At 40.4% G+C, this 20,297-nt stretch overlaps 2 protein-coding genes across 10 annotated transcripts in view; one reads left to right on the forward strand and one right to left on the reverse strand.

Annotated features, from left to right (window-relative positions):
• The window catches only part of NSD1 (nuclear receptor binding SET domain protein 1), a 179,568-nt gene that overhangs the window by 158,621 nt on the left and 650 nt on the right, over positions 1 to 20,297 (reverse strand). For 2 of the 9 annotated variants that reach the window (XM_023726470.1, XM_023726472.1), the window contains exon 2: positions 18,045 to 18,988. In XM_023726470.1, coding sequence (XP_023582238.1) covers positions 18,045 to 18,971 — 927 coding nt within the window. In that variant the 5' untranslated portion in view covers positions 18,972 to 18,988. Of the gene's footprint in view, positions 1 to 6,287; positions 6,344 to 18,044; positions 19,549 to 19,848; positions 19,959 to 20,130; positions 20,292 to 20,297 lie in introns of those variants that run through there. The other 7 variants (XM_004371156.2, XM_004371155.1, XM_004371154.2 and 4 more) reach the window with 7 other exon arrangements.
• Positions 19,960 to 20,297, forward strand: part of LOC105757038 (skin secretory protein xP2) — a 2,056-nt gene continuing 1,718 nt past the window's right edge. The window contains exon 1 of the mRNA XM_012560101.1: positions 19,960 to 20,170. Within this exon, the coding sequence (XP_012415555.1) occupies positions 19,960 to 20,170 (211 nt within the window). The remainder of the gene's footprint in view (positions 20,171 to 20,297) is intronic.

Consider the following 20,297-nt stretch of genomic DNA (forward strand, 5'->3'; position numbering starts at 1 on the left):
CCCTTCGGGAGCAAGGGAGAATGAAGAGAACAGGATACAAGGAAAAGATCAGTCCGAAGGACTAATGGACCACAGCTACCAAGGCCTCCACCGGACTGAGTCCAGTACAGATAGGTGGTGCCCGGCTACCACCACAGACTGCTCTGACCAGGATCACAATAGAGGGTCCCGAACAGAGCTGGAGAAAAATGTAGAACAAAATTCTAACTCACCAAAAAAGACCAGACTTACTGGCCTGACAGAGACTGGAGAAACCCCAGAGTATAGCCCCCGGACACCCTTTTAGCTCAGTAATGATGTCACTCCCGAGGTTCACCCTTCAGCCAAAGATTAGGCAGCCCCATAAAACAAAACGAGAGAAATGGGGCACAACAGTCCAGGGACAAAGACTAGAAGGCAGGAGGGGACGGGAAAGCCTGTAATAGGGAACCCAAGGTCAAGAAGGGAGCGTGCTGACATGTCCTGGGGTTGTTAACCAATATCATAAAACAATATGTGTACTAACTGTTTAATGAGAAACTATTTGTTCTGTAAACCTTCAGCTAAAGTACAATTAAAAAAAAAAAAAAAGACACTCAAAAAAACAAAAAAACCAAACCCACTGTCACTGAGCCGATCCCGACTCAAAGCCACACTATAGGACAGAACAGAACTGCCCCATAGGGTTTCCAAAGCTGTAATCTTTACAGAAGCAAAACTGTCGCATGTCTCTCCCATGGAGTGGCTGGTGGGTTGGAATGGCCAATCTTTTGGTTGGCAGCCAAGCACTTATCCAGTGCAACACCAGGGCTCCTGACAACTGAGTAGCACCTTCAGCAGAAGGCGGAGCCCTACCTCATACCACTTATAAAAATTAACTCAAAATGGATCAAAGTCCTAAATATAAGAGCTAAAACTACAAAATTCTTACAAGAAAACTAGGAGTAATTCTTCGTAACTTTGGATTAGGCAATGGTTTCTTACATATGACACCAAAGGCACAAGCAACAACAAAAAATAAAATAGATAAATTAGACTGGATCAAAATTTTCTGCAAAGAACATTAGGAAAGTGAAAACTCACAGAATAGGTAAAATATTTGCAAACTATTTATCTGATAAGGGAATTATATGCAGGACATATAAGAAACTCCTACAATTCAACATTTAAAGAGGGCTTTTGAATGTTGAGCTGTAGGGGTTTTCAAGTGTTAAAAAGCGAAGATGTCACTTTGAGGACTAAGGCACGTCTGACCCAAGCCATGGTGTTTTCAATCACCTCATATGCATGTGAAAATTGGACAATGTATAAGGAAAACCAAAGAAGAACTGATGCCTCTGAATTCTGATGCTGGCAAAGAATATTGAATATACTGTGAACTGCCAGAAGAATGAACAAATCTGTCTTCCAAGAAGTACAGCAAGAACGCCCCTTAGAAGCAAGAATGGCAAAACTTCCTCTCACTTACTTCGGACATTTTATTAGGAGGAACCAATCCTTGGAAAAGGACATCATGCTTGGCAAAGTAGACGGTCAACAAAAAGAGGAAGACCCTCAACAAGATGGACTGACACAGCGGCTATAACAATGGGCTCAAACATAGCAATGATTGTGAGGATGGCCCAGGATCCGCCAGTGTTTTGCTTTGTTGTACACAGGGTCACTGTAAGTCAGAACAGAGTCAACAATACCTAACAACAACAGCTCAACAATAAAATGTCAAATAATCCAATGTTTTTAAAATGGACTTTAGACAGACTGCCAAAGAAGACATATAAATGGCCACTAAGCACACGAAAGGAAGCTCAACATCATCAGTCATTTAAAAAAAAAAAAAAAAAAGTTGCCGTCCAGCAATTCCAACTCATGGCAACCCCATGTGTTAACTGAGTAGAACTGCTCCATAGAGTTTTCTTGGTGTAATCTTTAGAGAAGCAAATCCCAGACCTTTCTTCCACAGCGCCGCTGAATAGGCTTGAACTGCCAATCTTTTGGTTAGTGGCCGAGAGTAAACCGTGCGACCCGAGGACCTTCATTAGTCATTACCGAAACCACCCAGTGCTGTCTAGTGAATTCCGACTCATAGCAACCCTACAGGACAGAGTAGAACTGCCCTATAAGGTTTCCAAGGCTATAAATGTTTATGTAAGCATACTGCTACATCTTTCTCCCGCAGAGTAGCTGGCGGGTTTAAACCACCAACCTTATGGTTAACAGCCAAGCGCTTTAGCCACTGCGCCACCTGGGCTCCCTCATTAGTCATTTAAAAAAAAATGAAACCAAACCCACTGCTATTGAGTTGATTCCGATTCATAGCGACCCCACAGGACAGAACAGAACTGCCCCATAGAGTTTCCAAGGAGTGGCTGGTAGATTTGCACTGCTGACCTTCTGGTTAGCGGCCAAGAGGCTTAACCACTGCGCCACCAGGGCTCCCATTAGTCACTAGGGAGATGCAAATCAAAACCACAGTGAAACACCATTTCACACCCACTAGGTTGGCTTAAAATAAAAAAGGCAAACAACAAATACTGTAGTTGTTGAGAACCTGAAACCCTTATGCGCTACTGGTAGATTATAAAATGGTGCAGCCACTGTGCAAAACAGTCTGGTAGTTTTGCAAGTTAAATAAAGTTACCATATGACCCAGCAATTCCACTCCTAGGTATACACCCAAGAGAAAACATACATTCACACGAAAAACCTAAATAGCAGCATTATTCATAATAGCCAAAAAGCAGAAATAACTAAAAATCCATCAACTGATGAATAAACAAAACGTGGTATATTCATAAAATGGAATATTATTTGGCAATAAAATGGAATGAAGTACTTATATATGCTACAACATGGATGAACCCTGAGAACATTATGCTAAGTGAAAGAAGGCAGACACAAAAGGCCACATAGCATATGATTCCATTTATATAAAATATCCAAAATAGGCAAACCAGAGACAGAAAGTAGATTCATGGTTGCCAGGGGCTAGGGGAGGGGATATGGCATATAGGGCTTCTTTTTGAGGTGAAAAAAAATTTCCAGAATTTGATAGTGTGATTGCTGCATAAATCTGTAAATACACTAAAAACCACTATGTTGTACACTTTGTAAAGGGTGAATTTGATGATATGTGACTTATATCTTGATTTAAAAAATGCATCTACCACTAATTACAAAAAAAAATGCTTTTTATATTTGTGATTATATAAATTATATTCAACAAAGTTAAAATACTGAAGAAATCCCTATGTAAAGTGATATAAATGTAGGATGTCAGTTTAATTCTTCTAAGTCCATGCTTTAATAATACCAAAAATAAATACCTTGGGAATCTAAAAACAAAGTATGAATATCCAAATTCTACGTTATTTAGAGACCAAATAAATGTTTATCATTGCTTTTCCCCTCTCAGTTTTAAGAATTAATCTTTATTAATAACTCCCAATGAGCATCTAGGTCAACTGGCATAACAAAGCTTATTAAGAAAATGTTCTGCATCCTACTTTTGTGAGGGGCGTCTGGGGTCTTAAAAGCTAGTGAGGGGCCATCTAAGATGCATCAATTGGTCCCAACCCACCTGGAGCAAAGGAGAATGAAGAACACCAAAGACACAAGGAAAATATGAGCCCAAGAGACAGAAAGGGCCACATAAACCAGAAACTCCATCAGCCTGAGACCAGAAGAACTAGATGGCGCCCAGCTACCACCAATGACTGTCCTGACAGGGAAACACAACAGAGTCCCTGTCGGAGCAGGAGAAAAGTGGGGTGTAGAACTCAAATTCTAGTAAAAAGACCAGACTTAACGGTCTGAGACCAAAGGAACCCCAGAAAGTATGGCCCCCGGACTCTCTGTCAACCCAGCACTAAAACGATTCCCGAGGCCAACTCTTCAAAGATTAGACTGGACTGTGGGACATAAAATGATACTCGTGAAGTGTGCTTCTTAGCTCAACTAGATACGTGAGACTAAATGGGCAGCTCCTGTGCAGAGGTGAGATGAGAAAGCAGACAGGGTCAGGGGCTGGTTGAATGGACACAGGAAATCAGGGGTGGAAAGGAAGAATGTGCTGTCACAGTATAGGGAGAACAATTAGGGTCGCATAACAATGTATGTATAAATTTTTGTATGAGAGACTAACTTGAATTGTAAACTTTCACTTAAAGTACAACAATAAAATAAAATAAAAAAAAAAAAGAATTCCCAATTGAGGGGAAAAAAATTCCCAATGAAACAGGCACACTCTTATATTGCTGGTTGGAAGTATAAATATATATGCTCCTTTAGTGGGACACTTGGGAACATCTTTCAAAATTATAAATGTATGTAACTTTGAGCCAATAAGTCAAATTCTGGAGATCTATCCTACAGATTGGCATACATGCACAACAGCATGTGTGTATGGTTATTCACTTTCAGTAAAAGACTGAAAATGTCCATACATTCGTACAATAGAACACTATTCAGGTGTAAAAAAGAATGAGAAAGCTATGTCTTAAAACGTAAAGATTTCAACAATAATGAAAAGAGCAGGATAAAGGGTGTACAATCTGTTATCTTTGACATAAAAAAGGTGGGGTCTCAGAACTGGAGGAGTTAGCTGAGCAGACAGGGCCTGGGATGTTTCACTGATTATCTTTCTGTATTTTCCTATTTTTGAATCACATAATTATAACACCTATTCAAAAATTCAATTTGAAAAAACAAAAGTCCATTAGCTCAGCTCAGAAGTGTAAACTGGTTAATCATACTATTTTATATACTTAAAAATTTTTCTCCTTTGACAAACTATTAATTTCTTGTTGGGTGGATGCTATAACCACTCCCTAGAATGCCCCCAATGATCTCCACTTCATGGTATTCATGCCCTGATGTAGTCTCCTCCCACACTTTATCAGGGTTGGTCTGTGTAATTTATAGAATATTTCATAAAAAGGCACTTCCTTTCCTGCATGGTCTCTCCCTCTCTCTTGGATCACTCAATCTGGGGGAAGCCAGCTACCATATTGTGATGAGCCCTATGGAGAGGCCTACATGGCAAGGAACTGAGGCTGTCTGCAAACAGCCAGCAGCCATGTAAGTGAGCAATCACTTCAGCTAACTGCAGCTCTGACGGGTATCTTAACTACAATATCATGAGAAACTCTGAGCCAGAACCACCCAGCTAAGCCATTCCTAGATTCCTTACCCTATGTAAGATAATTAAGTGTTTGCTATTTTAAACTGCTATATTCTGGGGTAATCTGTTAGGCAGAATAGATAATAGAGTAAGAAATATTCCTTTCACAGTTCTAAGAAATTATATTCTTGTAAATATCATTTATTAAAGACACTACAAAAATTATTACCAAGGTACTGCTGGGTATTAAAATAAAATCCCTACGAAATCAATAATTGCAGTAGAATTTCTTCAATTCTTTACAAAAGTCTCTAAAGTTAAATTATCAAACGTCTAGAAGCACAAGCTTTGAATCAATAAATCATCCAAAAACATAGATCTGACTATATTAAACATGAAATTTCTGCTGTACAACTACAGAAAATCATTAATTAAAATGAAAACCAGATTGGGAAAAATATTTATGTCAATGAGATAAAACGTTAATAGCTATAAAACATTAAAATCCAAATAAATAAATCAACAAAGGATACAGACACAAAGGTCAGAGAAATGCAAACACTAAACAAAAAGCAGAAATCATTTTCGACAATAAGGTTGTACTAATTAAAACAACTTTGCATTACACACCCATTTAATAAAGAAAAAAACTTAAAAAAGAGAAAAAAAATACCCAATGATATCATAATTATGGGGCAAATGCTAGACTCATACACTATTTAAACCACAAAACAAACCCATTGCTGTCGCGTCAGTTCCTACTCATAGCGACCCTACAGGACAAAGCAGAACTGCCCCATAGGGTTTCCAAGGAGCAGCTGGTGGATTCCAACTGCTGATCTTTTGGTTAGCAGCCAAGCTCTGAACCACTGAGCCACGAAGGCTCCATACACTATAACTGTGTAAAATGGCGCAATGCTTTTGGAAAGACATAGAAGTAGGTACATCAAGACCCACAAAAATTTATAACCCTCTGCCCTGGTAATTCCGCTATCAGCACTTATCCTTAGGAAAGAATTCCAAACATTACTATGACATTGATAAGGTACTTACCAAGACTTCACTTAGAGCTCTAATATCTACTCCACCAAGTAACTAATTTCAGTGATTTAATTACCTGCACTGTAACATTCTGCCCCAAACTCTACTGTTAAGCAAAAAAAGCACTTTAAACATAGAACTTTATTACCTCTCAAAAATTGCTTGCAATTCTTTACAGATCACGACATGGTGGATGTGCTGCTCCTAGATACAGCAATTACAAAAACACATTCAGTGCGTTTTCAATTGAACCAACTGCAATGTTAAACAAATGCCTTTGGATGTAAAATTCCAATGACAATGAGCATGGTGTTGATGTCTGTTATTTTCATTGGTTATAGATACCAACTTGCACATTGCCTACTTTCACCAGGGAGCCCCAACAGCTCCAATTACAGCATCAAGAGAAATTAGAGATGACACAGGGAATATACTCTAATAATTTACAAAGAAAGATTACCTTCAGACTCTTCCTGGTATATGAGGGGATATCATATAACCAATAATTATTTTTAATTTCATCTAACGTGTAAATATAATTGTTCATCCTCCAAAAAGGATTTTATTCTTCTGGAAATCTTTAACAGAGTATTACGATATTTTAATAAGGGCACTGGAGATGTAAAAAGAACTTTAGAGGTCTTCAAAGTAATCTCACCTAATACAGTGATAAATTCTAAAATCTGTTCCCATTTTTTAAGGGCAAATCACACATACATATGATTTTATTGGTTCTCCAACAGATTACCCAAAAATGAAAGCAATATTTAAAACTTATAACTTATACACAGCTAGTAAAAAAGAACATAGACCATCTAGAATATATAAAGAACTCTCAAAATTCAACAGTAAAATATCAAACAATTCAACTAGAAAATGGGCAAAATAAATGAATACATTTCAACGAAGACGATATATGAATGGCAAATAAGCACACGAAAAAATGTTCGACACCATTAGCCATCAGGAAAAATGCAAATTACAACCACAATGAAATATCACTATACACCTATCAAGATAGCTAAAACAACAGTGACAACACCAAATGCTGGTGAGGATGCAATGAAACTAATCACTCATACATTGCTGGTGAGACTGTAAAATGGTAGTCACTCTGGAAAACAGCGTGGCAGTTTCTTATAAAACTAAACAAGCAATTACTTTGTAATCCAGCAATTGTACTCTTGGGCATTTATTCCACAGAGGAAAAAAATCATGTTCACATAAAATATAAACATGAATGTTCATAGCAGCTTTATTTGTTAATAATCAAAAGCTAGAATCAGCCCAGATGTCTTTCACCAAGTGAATGGTTAAACAAATTGATACATACATACCATGGAACACTGTTGTCAGTTGCCATCAAGTCAACTTTTGACTCACACAGAAATGCCTCATGGGGTTTTCTTGACTGTAATCAAGAATCAGATCGCCACATCTTTCTCCCACGATGCCGCTGGGTGGGTTCACACTGTCAACCTTTCAGTTAGCAGATGAGTGCTTAACCACTGCACCACCAATGCTCCTTATATATCATATTACTATAATACTATATTACTGAAATACAGTATTATTACTATTGTATATTATTCGATACCTTTGTTAATATGTTAAAGACGTCTCTTCATATGAACACAAGGTAAATCTACATTCTTTTATTTTCTATCTTCTAAATTTTTATTGACATCATTGTAGATTCATGTGCATTTACAGGAAATAATACAGAAAGATCCCTTGTATACTTTGGTTTCCTCTAATAACATTCTGCAAATACATCTAATACCACAACCAATCTTACTCAGATGTCTCCAGCTTTACTTGTACTCATGTATGTACATGTGTGCCACGCACACGCGTTTACATTAAGTTCTATACATTTTTATCACCAGTATAGGTTTGTATATCCACCACCACGGTAAAGATACTGAATAATTCCAACACCAAAAGGATCACTCCTGTTGCCCTTTTATAACCACATCCATCTCCCTCTGCAATTTCTCACCCCACTATGTCCTGTTTCTAAAATCCTGTCATTTCAAAAAAGTATTACATAAAAGGAATCATACAGATTCCTTTTGTGATTTGCTTTTTTCACTTAGCGTAATTCCCTAAGATTCATCAAAGCTGAGTGTATCAGTAATTCCTTTTCACTACTGAGTAGTGTTCCAGGAGGAGCCCTGGTGGTGCAATGAGTAAGTGCTCAGCTGCTAACTGAAAGGCTGGCAGTTTGAACCCACCCAGCAGCTCCATGGGAGAAAGACCTGGCGATCTGCTTCCTTACAGATTACAGCCAAGAAAACCCTGTGGGGCAGTTCTACTGTCACATGGGGTCACTACGAGTGGATAAATCAACATGAGGGCATTTTACAACAATAATAAGATAAGTATCAGGTCACTTTGTTTCCAAAAGAAACAAAAATGTGTACATACATAAAGAAAATTTCTAACATGAGATATTAAGAGTAAGAATGAGGGAGTATATAAATGGTGTAAGCAACGAGACTTTTACATTCTGTTCTTAGTTTTTTTTTAGAGCATTAATATATATCACTGTTCTAACTAAAAAAAAAAATTACATCAATTTCTTGAAAAGTCTACATTTACTATTTTAAAGTTTCAAAATGGACTGTTCAATTAAAATCAAACCCACCTCCAGAAAAGAGGTAGGGTGTCCTTTCAATGGACTCCCTCGAATACCAGGGGGTGGAAATGAAACATTTATATACATGACAAGGGACAATCAGCCAAAAGCAACATAATAAAGTTACAGCACTTAATAGCTGAGGTACAGAAAGCTATTGACCCTTACTGAATGAATTAAAATTCTAATTACCAAACAAAAATAGATCAAATCCCGATTACTAAACAGAAATAGAAACTGTCATCGCTAGTTAATGTCCTTATCTTGCTAATTAAGCAAGAGAGTTTGGACAAATAAAGAAAAAAGCAAAAACGCTAAGATACGTTTTTCAAAATTCACAACTCTTCCAAATGCGCATTTGGTTCTTGGCTTATAATAATAATAGCAGTAGTAGATATCACTTACTTAGTACCTACTTCATGAGTAGCAGTGTGCTAGCTGCTTCATATAAATTATCTCGCTGCAGCCTCTCAACAATACTGCAAGGAAAATATTAGCCCCAATTTATAGACGAGGAACTGGGCCCCAGAGAGATTAAAGGACTTCCCCAACTAAATGGGTAGTATGTAGAAACTAAGAGATCTGTCCAACTCTAAAGTCATTCTGATTTAACATTCTTAATTAGGAAAGTGAAAGTGAGAATGGAGAGAAAAAAATGCTTGAGATATTACAGCTCAAATTCAAAGGACTTAGAAACTGAGTGCATAAGCAGATGAAGTCAAAATAACTTCTGAAGTTTTGAGATTTGCTACATACAGATGATGAGAGCTCATAGTCCACTCATCATCTTCCTACCTAAAATGTACTCCCCCCACCCAAGCTGCATCTCTATAATAACACTATCCATTCAACTCAATGAATATTTAAATGCTACACACTGTTAAAGACGAGAAGATGAATCAGACCAGGATGGTAAAGGTATGAGTTAAGGGAAAGTGTGAAGCAGGAACCACTAACAGTTCAGGTTGACTGAATACACGGTACCTGATGTATACGGTATATGAGATCTGGACAGGTCAGGATAGGGCCCTGTTAAAGATGGCACTGAATCTGGGCTTTATTCATTAGGCAAATGGAAGAGGTGAAGGGAGCCACTGAAGGTGAAGCTTTAAACAGAGATCCAGGGATCTCCCACTGTGGAGGTAAAGGATAACTGTATATAGAATAGGCTGGAGAGAAAGATGGTACAGAGAAGATCAGTGATAAAGACCTCATAGTAAAATGGGAATGAAGAAAGGGAAAGACTGATTAAATCTGTATAATTGGGCAACAAGATAAAATTTCAACTCTATAGCACGGCATACAAAGCCTATCTTCATACCTTTATCTCCTGACAACCCCACCGGTGCAAGATTCCTATCAAAGAATTTCTTGCCACTTGCACAAGCTATTTCCTCTTAGTTGCCCGTATGTCTCTGCTCAAATTAAATATAACCCTCTGTGAAGTTCTTCCTGATTACTCCAGGCTTGCCTTCCTCCACACTCCCACACTACACCTACCAGATCAGTTAGTATTCTGTATTGTCAGTGCTTACATTAGTCTTCCCCACACAGTTCCTTAAAAGCAGACTATGTCTATGTCTGTCTTTCTTTTTATACTAAGAGTGCCTGACACAGAGGAGGCACTCAAATGTTTTTTTCATCATATAAATGACTAAGTGACTCCAAGGTTTCCAGCCTTGAGATGAACAGGAGGATGATGTCATCATTAACACAGAAGGAAAAGCATGTCTGGAAATAAAAGAGGTGGATTCAAAATGGAAATACTACATTTTAAGTGAATACAACACAAGGTGGAAAAGAAGCTCAGTTGGCTATTAAGATTTTCTTGTCTGAAGCTCAGAAGTCAGGTCAGATAAGAGTTTTCACAGAGCAGAGGAGGAGTCAAGTAAATCAACAGGAGTGGATGAGACTACAGAGAAAGATGGAAAAAAAGAACTGAGAGCAAGAGTAAAACAAGGACCTTTTATAAAGGAGTAGTGGCCAAAATGCTGCAAACCTAATAGAAGAAGCGTGGAGAAGTTATCACTTGTGACTTATGAAAGAAGAATTTCAGCAGAAGCCAAATTACACAGCATTAAGGAGTAAGGAGGTAAACAAAGAGGACAACTCAAGAAATTCAGCAGTAAAGGGGAACATAACTTGAGGAGTTACAGGACAGAAGATTCCTCTAGAATAGGAAGATGACAGCCTGTTTTTAGGCAAAAAAAAGTAATGCAGTAGAGGCAGAGAATGAAGATACCAGAGATAAAGAGGAAGAAATAATTAAAAAAACAAGATCCCCCAGCAAGAAAGAGGCAGTCAGACAGACAGAATCTGAGAGGTGTGGAGACAGAATAAATTTTCTTCTCAAAGAGGAAAGAAGAAAATAGAGAATTGCTGGGATGGTGGGTGGAGAAGAGGAAGTAATTCCTGAAGTATCATTTTCCCCTCAGGTACCAACACTAAAAAGCTTAGATGTCATCTACAATCATCTCCAGTGTATGGATTCCACAAATCCAGTTTCCAATTTTTTGCCTACAATCCAGGCAACCCCAAAAAGACTGCCAATTTTCTCACTCTGAAATAGTCTTTTGGATTTACCCCCTTTCTTTCCAGTACTGACTCTGCTTCAGTCTAAGCCTTAATCACTATTGCCACAGACTCTTTATCTCTAATCTCCCCCAGTCAAACTCTTCCAAGTACAGATTTCATATCGCTTCTCAGCAAAAATCCCTCACTGGCTCCCAGTTCCCAACACATCAATACCAAAGGCCCTATTACCTGACTACACCCTTCCTACTCAACCAATCCCCAACAAGTACCCTCTGAAAATACCACACTCATTTAATTCTCCACATCTAAACATAGTACCCTTCTATACCTAACCAAACACAACCCAAACCAAACCAAACCCTCTGCCATCAAGTTGATTCCAACTCAAAGCAATGCTGTAGGACAGAGCAGAAGGGCCCCACAGGGTTTCCAAGGGGCGGCTGGTAGATTCGAACTGCTGACCTTTTGTTTAGCAGCTGAGCTCTTAACCACTGTACCACCAGGACTCCAAACACAACCCAGGCAAGGTCAATTCAAGTCCCACATCCTTAAAGCCTCGACTACTCTAGATTTCATTCATCTCTCCACTCAACTGCTTAACCACTTAAATATTCATTACACAGAACTTGGCACAGGGGGTGGCTTGTATTTTCTGAATCCCCAAGACTGCAGAGGGAAACAAATATTGTCACAATGCCAAAACATCTGTTTTTTAAATGGCCAATTTAAAAATAATCTCTATTCAAACATCCATGCCAGGGACATCCCATTCTTCACCTAACGAAGCAGCATCTTTTATTACAATGCAAATCATTTATAAGGTAAAACTGCAAACAAATCTGGCAAAAAGATGAAGCATTTCTTAAAGTCAATGTAAATAATAAAGAATCACTGCAATAGCAAGCAAGGAAAAGATGATCTAGGTCAAACCAGTAAACAAGAGTAAATGACAGGGATGGTACTAGGACATAAGCTTAAACAGTGTTTTGATAAACATCAAGGGATCAAGAGATGGTAGTGAGCAGCATAATGGGGGGAGGATGAAACAAAATTCGTAAAATATTGATCATTGTTGAAGCTGGCTGAGGAGTACATCAGGGATTTCTACTATTCTCTCTTCTTTGGCATAGATTTAAAATTTTCCATAGTAAACATTTTTAAAGAGAACCTTACCAAAACTGATTAAGCCTCCATTTTTATAAAAACTTACCCTCTTTATGATTATGATTAGAAAGTGAAACAAAGTATGTTATCTCCCTATTGTACAATTTCACTAAACATTTTTGAAAAGCCACTTAATTCTTTCCTTATTATAACAAATAGGTTGCCATCATAACCAAAATTTTTATAAAGGTTAAAGAAAGCCTTATTTTCATAATTCTTTATTTCATTCTTCAATATAAAATCTAAATAAACCTTTTTCCCCTACTTACTTGTGAAACTTTAGTCCCCATTATAAGTGAACTCATTTTTAGTTTTTTTCTGGTTTCTTTAGACAAAAAAAGACCACTGGCATAGTGTGTACATCAGACCATCCTGGAGCTGGCTTCCTCCTAAGAACTCTGAGGATCTCTGATATGGGTTGAATTGTGTCCCCTAAAAATATATCCTCATCTCTATGCCTGTGGTTATAATCACATTTGGGAATGGGTCACCTTTCTTATGTTAATGAGGCAGGATTAGTGTAGAGTATATTTTGAGTCAATGTTTTTTGAGATGTAAGAGATTAAACAAGGAGCAAAGCAGAGATGGAGGAAGAGATGCCAAGTCACAAGAAGATCGCCCAAGAGCAGAAGTTCAGAGAGACTAGGACCTTCCTCTAGAGCTGACAAAGAAAGCTTTCCCCTAGAACCAGCCCCCTGAATTTGAACTTCTAGTCTCCTGAACTCTGAGAAAATAAATTTGTTTGTTAAAGCCACTCGTGATATTTGGTGTAGCACTACTAAATAACTAAGACAAAATCTGGTACAAGAGTGGAGTGCTGCTCTAACACGTACCTAAAATGTGGAAGCAATTTTGGAATTTTGTAATTGGTAGAGGCTGAAATGGAAATCCTGGTGGCGTAGCAGTTGAGAGCTACGGCTGCTAACCAAAAGGTCAGCAGTTCCAGTCCACAAGGCACTCCCTGGAAACAGTATAGGGCAGTTCTACTCTGACATATAGTGTCACTATGAGTCGGAATTGACTTGATGGCAATAAGGTTTTTTTGATAGTAAAAGCCTAGACTGCCTCCAAGAGACTGTTGGTAGAATTACGGACGTCAAAGGCAATTCCGGTGAGGGCTCAGAAGGAAGTGAGGAAAGCTACAGAGAAAAGTCTCTACTGTCTTACAGAATACATATGGCACAAGCAACAGAATGTTGCTAGAAATGTGGATGTTAAATGTACTTCTGGTGAGGCTTTAAAAGGAAATGATGAACATGTGATTGGACAATGGAAGAAGGGCAATACTTTTTATGCACTGGCAAAGAACTTGTCTGAATTATGTTCAATTGTTTGGTGGAAGGTAGAACTTATTAAGTGATAAACTTAGACATCTGGCTGAGGAGATTTCTAGGCAAGATCTTAAAGGGGTCACGTGGTCTCTCCTTGTAGTAAAATATGACAGGAAAGATATGGACTTTAAAATGAACTGTGCAAAATGAAAGAACTTAAAAGATTTGAAAAATTCTGTTATACAAACTAAGGACATGTGTCCTAGAATGTTAACCAAGGACATGGCTATACAATCTTTTGCTAAAGAAATTAAGTCTGTGACTGATGAATCTAACCAACTACCACAGCCGAATATATCCATCAGCTTACAACGAAGTGGACAGAAAAAGAAGAAAGAACACTATCTGCCTCTTGGAATTCTACAGCAAGAAACAGGCCAAAGGAGCTACATCTGTTGTCCTCCAAGAAAGCACCATTCGGAGATCACCAGCTCGGAGATCAGTAGAACTGCTGGAAGGAACACGGAAGGCAGGGTCTTCTCAGTTTCAAAGGGTGGGGCCACCGGTCTCTTGGATCTCAAAGGGTGGGGATGCAGCCTCCTAGATTTCAAAAAGTCAGATCTTCACCAACTTGGTTCCAGAGTGCAGGGCTGCCGTTAAGGTGTGCCAGGGGGATGGGGCCTCTGCCAAAGCTGAGTGAGCGAGGCTTGCATGCCCAAGGGACAGAAAAATAGGGCCTGCTAGGGCCAAAAGGGTAGGGCCACCACTCAGATGTACTAGGAGAATGGGGCCGCCCAAAGCCAAAGAAGTAGAGCTACCATCCCAGTGGGCCTGGAAGGCAGAGCTGAGGCCCATGGCCAAGTGGCCTCCACCCAGAATCCAGAGGGCATGGTCAACACCCAGAGTCTAGAGCGCAGGGCCACTGCCCAGATGGTCTCAGAGAAGACAGAATTATTTTCAAGCTTTGAGACCAAATGTAAACTGTACTGCTGGGTTTTGGACTTACTTGGTGCCTGTTACCCCTTCTTTCCCTCCAACTTCTCCCATCTGTAATGGAACTGTCTACCTTGTACCTGTTCCACCACTGTACTTTGGAAACAGATAACTTGTAATCTAGATTTCACAGGTTCACACATGAAGAGGAATTTTGCCCCAAATGGAATATGCCTAAAGTCTCATTCATATTTGATTTAGACGATTCAGAAGATGAGATTTTGAGCTTGGAGCAGGTTTAAGACTTTTGGGACGATGTGATGGAGTAAATGTGTTTTGCACACGGCAAGGACATGAACTTTGGGGGACCAAAGGATGTAATGTTATGGGTTGAATTGTGTCGCAAAAAAATACGCGTTTTAAATCCTAATCTATATGCCTGTGGTTATAATCACATTTGGGAATGGGTTGTCTTTCTTATGTTAATGAGATAGAATCAGTACAATGTATATCTTTAGTCAGTCTCTTTAGAGATACAAAAGAGATTATACAATCATGCAGAGCAGAGATGGGGCAAGAGAGATGGCAAGCTACATGAAGATTACCCAGGAGCAGAAGTGCTCAAAGAGACTAGGACCTTCCCCCAGAGCTGACAGAGAAAGAAAGCCTTCCCCTACAGCCAGCGCCATGAATTTGGACTTCTAGCCTCCTACACTGTGAGAAAATAAATTTGTTTGTTAAAGCCACCTACTCATGGTATTTCTGTTACGGCAACACTAGATAACTAAGACAATCTTCAAATTCATGAATATCACCATAGTATAAATTCTCCATAACATATCTAAGCGACAAAGAAAACAAAACAACTGCTGCAAAGTAGCCCAGTGAGAAAACCAGGAATTACTTCAGGCCCAAGAAAGAGTGTCAGAGACCTTCAGTGGTCACTAAAAGCCAAGGGTACTAAGATAATTCTATGATTTCCTGAGTTTCAGTTTTGTCTCCAACGACTTCCAAGTGCCTTGAAGGGTGACCTATGTCTTCCGACGTCGTTTACTACAAGGCTATGGACACCCCATGAGGCAATACAGACCCAAGCACTTAAGTAAGTTACTGTCTGCCTGAAACTTGGGGCTCTGGAAACCAATCTTCAAGATTTTATCAAGCACCTACTATGCGTAAAGCACAAAGGCTTTTTAAACACTGGAAGAAATTAGAAGGTGTCAACCCCGTTAAATATAAAAGCACCAGGTCAGGATTATAAACTATAATGACAACGTGTTCATATCACTATACAGAGAAAATAATTTAAGAGCACATGAGGGTAAACTGAAGAAGCTGTTCATTCACAACAGGAGGCAAACAGTCTGCTTATAGCTAACTACACAAGACAACAGTCAATATAATCTTGAATCACTTGTCTTTCTAATTCTAGACAGAGAATTAACAACCTTAATAACTACTCTTACCCCCAAGAGAATCTTACTCTATCACAACATTAGAGACAAAATAAAAGACAAATATCATTTGCTAAAGACTTTCTAAAATTTCCAGCCCTGAGCACAGGATTAATACAGACTAAGTGCTCTATACCTGCTGCACTGATGAATTTATGAACTTGTATCAACTGTGAAGTCCGAGTACATCAATATTGAGACTACGTAGAATTATTTTTAATTACATCTTTCCCAACCTACGTTGTTGAGTTAATTTGCATTCCACTGGGACTGATTTTACTTTTTTAAGTCCTCAGTTACAAAATATCAAAAGCAAAAATAAAAGCAATGGGTTTCAATGACAACCTTGAACCAAAGACCTAAACTAAATTAAAGATACTTGCTTCTTTACGCCCATAAAGTCTTTGAACAATTTCGATTTTCTCCCTGAAAATTTTTTCCTGCATTTAAAGTTTGCTAACTCCCATTTTATATAACATACTGTCTATAAGCACCAATATTTTCAATTTTTTAAAATACAACTAATACTCTACTGACATTTCTTTGATGAGAACCAGAACATTCACATTTCTATTTGTATACTTCTAGACAAACATTTGTTTCCATCCTCAGATCTAGATTTTCATATGAAAACAAAAACAAAAGTGTGTATGTGTAAAGCAAGTTTCAATGTCAACCCAAGAAGAAGGATTTGTCTGAACTGCCAACAGATTTGCAAAACAGCCTGTCCATCCTAATAAATGTCATCAACTTGTAGGACAATAGAGACTCAAGATAACCACAAAAATAAATTTTTCAAATCTGCAACCTCCAAGCTAAGAAACCAAGGAGTACTAAAGCATATTTAAGACATGAATCAACAGAAACAAAAGTGACACACCCACATTCTCCCTGCGTAACTTTAAAGAACAGCAGGTCTATATGGTAAAGTGAACATTCAGTGCATTCAAAACAACTGCCACAAACCAGAAAAGTTTTTTCTGATAAAGCCTTGACACAGTATTTCAGAAGTATTTGTCGGCAAAAAAAATTATCTTTGGTGACATTACCGGTGACCATGAAAACGTGTTTGGGCAGAAACAAAATCAGAGTCAAATACTTCAAAAGTTGAACAAAACCTTGCAGCAATCAAGCAGTTTCAGATTTTAGAGGCTGAGGCTGACAAGCCGCCAACTAAAGACAGTCAAATTCTACATAAGTTCAAACAAAAAGGACTTTATCATTTACAGCCCTCTAACAGTATTACCCAACACTACTGAAAATTACAGCTCAAATTAGATGTTCTCCATTTCTATACACACACATACATACGTTATCATACACTTCAAAATTAAAAGGTTCAAGAACCAGTTCTGATGGTGTCAGTTATCAAAAGCATAGGTTGCTGTATCTTCACAACAGGTCATTCAGAAAAATCAGCCTAGTTTAAATTTTGACTGACATCCAAGAAAGCAAGCTTTCTCATCTTAGCCACTTTCAATTTGTGTCCAAAATGCACCTCCACCTTCAGCAAGAGGTCACCCCAACAACTAAAAAACTAAGCCATGCATAATGCAGAAACAGGGCTTCAGGTAATAAACTGGTTCACTTGCACTCAAGATATTGGCAGGCCAAAGGCCATTTTTTTAATGCTAGACAAATGTATACCTCCATCTTGAAAATTTAAATCTGGACTCTTTAAAGTTTAACACTTAGCCAGTCCTCAAGGGTGAGTTATTTGAAAAAAGGTGAAAAGAACCAAACTCATAAAATAGAGACAAATTTAAAAATCAAAGTAAAGTTTCCCCAAAGTGCTTTTAGCTGTAAACTGATAAGCAACCAAAAACCAATTAGTTAAAAGTTTCCCTTTAAGTTGCCTGTATATATACATTTATGTATATATTTAAGTTGTACCAAAAACTGCTTACAAATGGCAACTCCTGTGAAGTAGATGATGATGAAGTTCCAGGTAATTCTAGCATGTTTCCTAATGTACTGGTACTGGAATCTGGATCATCCTGAAAAGATAAATTTATTGAGTTTAATTGCTCTTCTACGGAAACGTTCGTATCTCCTAGTGAAAAGGGGGCTGGGAGAAGGGCTGCTTTTTCACTGCTGCCGTCCACTTCATTTCTTTGCTTATTTTTCTGTGTTTCAGTTTGAGGAGCTAATGGCAAGAATGGCGATTTGACTGCACCGTGTCTACTCCCTGGTGTGCTGTCTTGTTCATTTCCCATGGCCACTTCTACACCATTCTCTGATTTAGGCTCATAATTGCAGGTGGCATTGGTCTGAGTTTCCTCAAAGATCTCCTCTATACTCTCATCCTCTGTGACTGGCTGTTCTGGGTCCATTTCAGAATCTATATCTGCATCGTCCACACAAGTAAAATTCTCAAAGTGCAGAAAGCCATTCTTGATAGTCTTTGTTACCTTTACCTGGAGTTCAGGGGAGTTATTACAAGAGGGTTCCTGTTTCATAGGAAGTGCTGTTGGACCACCAGGACTCAAGGAAGTGCAAACAACTGGCGACTGAGCTCTTGAATCACTTTTTTCAGGGTCTTGAAAGGATTCTGATCCATCAGCAGACCCATTTAAATACTCTACATTGATCATGGAGGCCAAATCCTGTAGTCTCCGCAGTGGAATGTAACAAGATGGAGAACCTTGTCCATAAGCATTTTGGGATGTTCCACTGGCAGTCGGTAACTGCATAGTACACCCATTAAGTGGCTCAGAAAAATTGGATTGACCATTACCGAAAGGGCTGTCCTTGTCTTCTGGGGCATCTAAATTCACTGGATTGGAAAAGGACAGCATACAATTTCTTCTGGGTAGTTCACAGGTCTGATCCATCCTTGGCCAGCATCAACCTGGAATCCAAAAACACAGCAATTAATCTGAGTTAATAGGCCATTTGGCTCTTCTCTTCAAAATGGCAGCCACTTCTCAAGGCCTACTGGCCTCGATGCCTTTCTGCTGCACTTCCATGGTCGGAAAAAGTTCCCCTGGCTGAAGATGGAAAAATGGCCTCGGTGAGCCTCCGAAAACTCCATCTTCCCGAAGCTGGGCAGATCCTGCCACATGGAAACAGCCCGTCCCTTTTTCCTGCACTGCAGACTGGTGGACAGTTTGGCTGAAGTAAAATTAAAATCCCTTTGGCAGTAGAAATTCCCAAATCTAAAACAGGAAGAGTCAGCGTCCCCCCGCCCCTCCCGCCCCGGGTCCGGCAGCCGGATCTCCGGAAGGGAGGAGGCTATGGGATTCGAGGGGGGCTCCCGGACGCTGCACAAAAAGGCACCCCCTCTCCTCCGCCTTCCTGGCTCGCTCGGGCGCAGCGGTCACAATAGCGCTGCACCCTGCGCCCGGCCGGCGCCGGAGCCTTTGCAGCGGCCGTGTTCAGGCCGCAGGCGACTCAGCCGACGCGGCTGCAACCCCGAAGCTCGCCTTCTGTTGGCCTGCTCGGTCCGCAGCTGCAGGGCCCAGAAGCCGGGATGCGGCAGGGGGAGAAACAGAGGCAGCCGGCGAAGCCGAGTCAGGGCAGCAGCAGCTGCTACAGCTTGACAAACATGGCTGCTGCCGACGCCGACGCCGCCGACGCCTGCCCGGGCTGCGTTCCCTCCCTCAGCCGCGGCAGCATCTCCCGGCCAAGCCGATCGCGCTCATCAATATTCAGCAGCAAGCAAAGTTTGCTGCGGGAGGGCAGCCGGCCCCACGCCCCCCAGCCGGCTACCTGAGGGGAGGCGGAGGCCGAGGTGCGCGCGGTCGCCTGGCCGGCCATGGGCCGCGCCGGGAGGAAGTTCGCGGCGGTCGGGCCAGCTAGGCCTGAGCCGGGCTGGTAGTGATGGAGGGGGAGGGGGCCCGCGGCTGCAGCGCCGCCGGCCACCAACCCTGCGCCGCGCCCGGCCCTCCCCCGCGCCCCTCACCTCACGGCCACCACCATCTTCCCCGCCCGGCCGCCTCCTCCCTAGTTCTCCTCGCGCCTGCCCGCCGCCCACCGCAGCGCACTAGTTACCGTGCCCCGCGCCCCCTCCCGGGCCGGCTGGGGGGAGGGGGTGACCCTCATTACACTGGGGCGCGAGCGGAGCGGTGGGGAGAGAGAGGAGCCGCTCGCCGCACCCCCCTCCCCCCGCGTCTCTCTTCAGGGGAGAAGGCAGCAAGCGCGACCTGCCCCGGCCTATT

Source organism: Trichechus manatus, unplaced genomic scaffold (assembly GCF_000243295.1).
Source record: "Trichechus manatus latirostris isolate Lorelei unplaced genomic scaffold, TriManLat1.0 scaffold00011, whole genome shotgun sequence".
Lineage (NCBI taxonomy): Eukaryota > Metazoa > Chordata > Mammalia > Sirenia > Trichechidae > Trichechus > Trichechus manatus.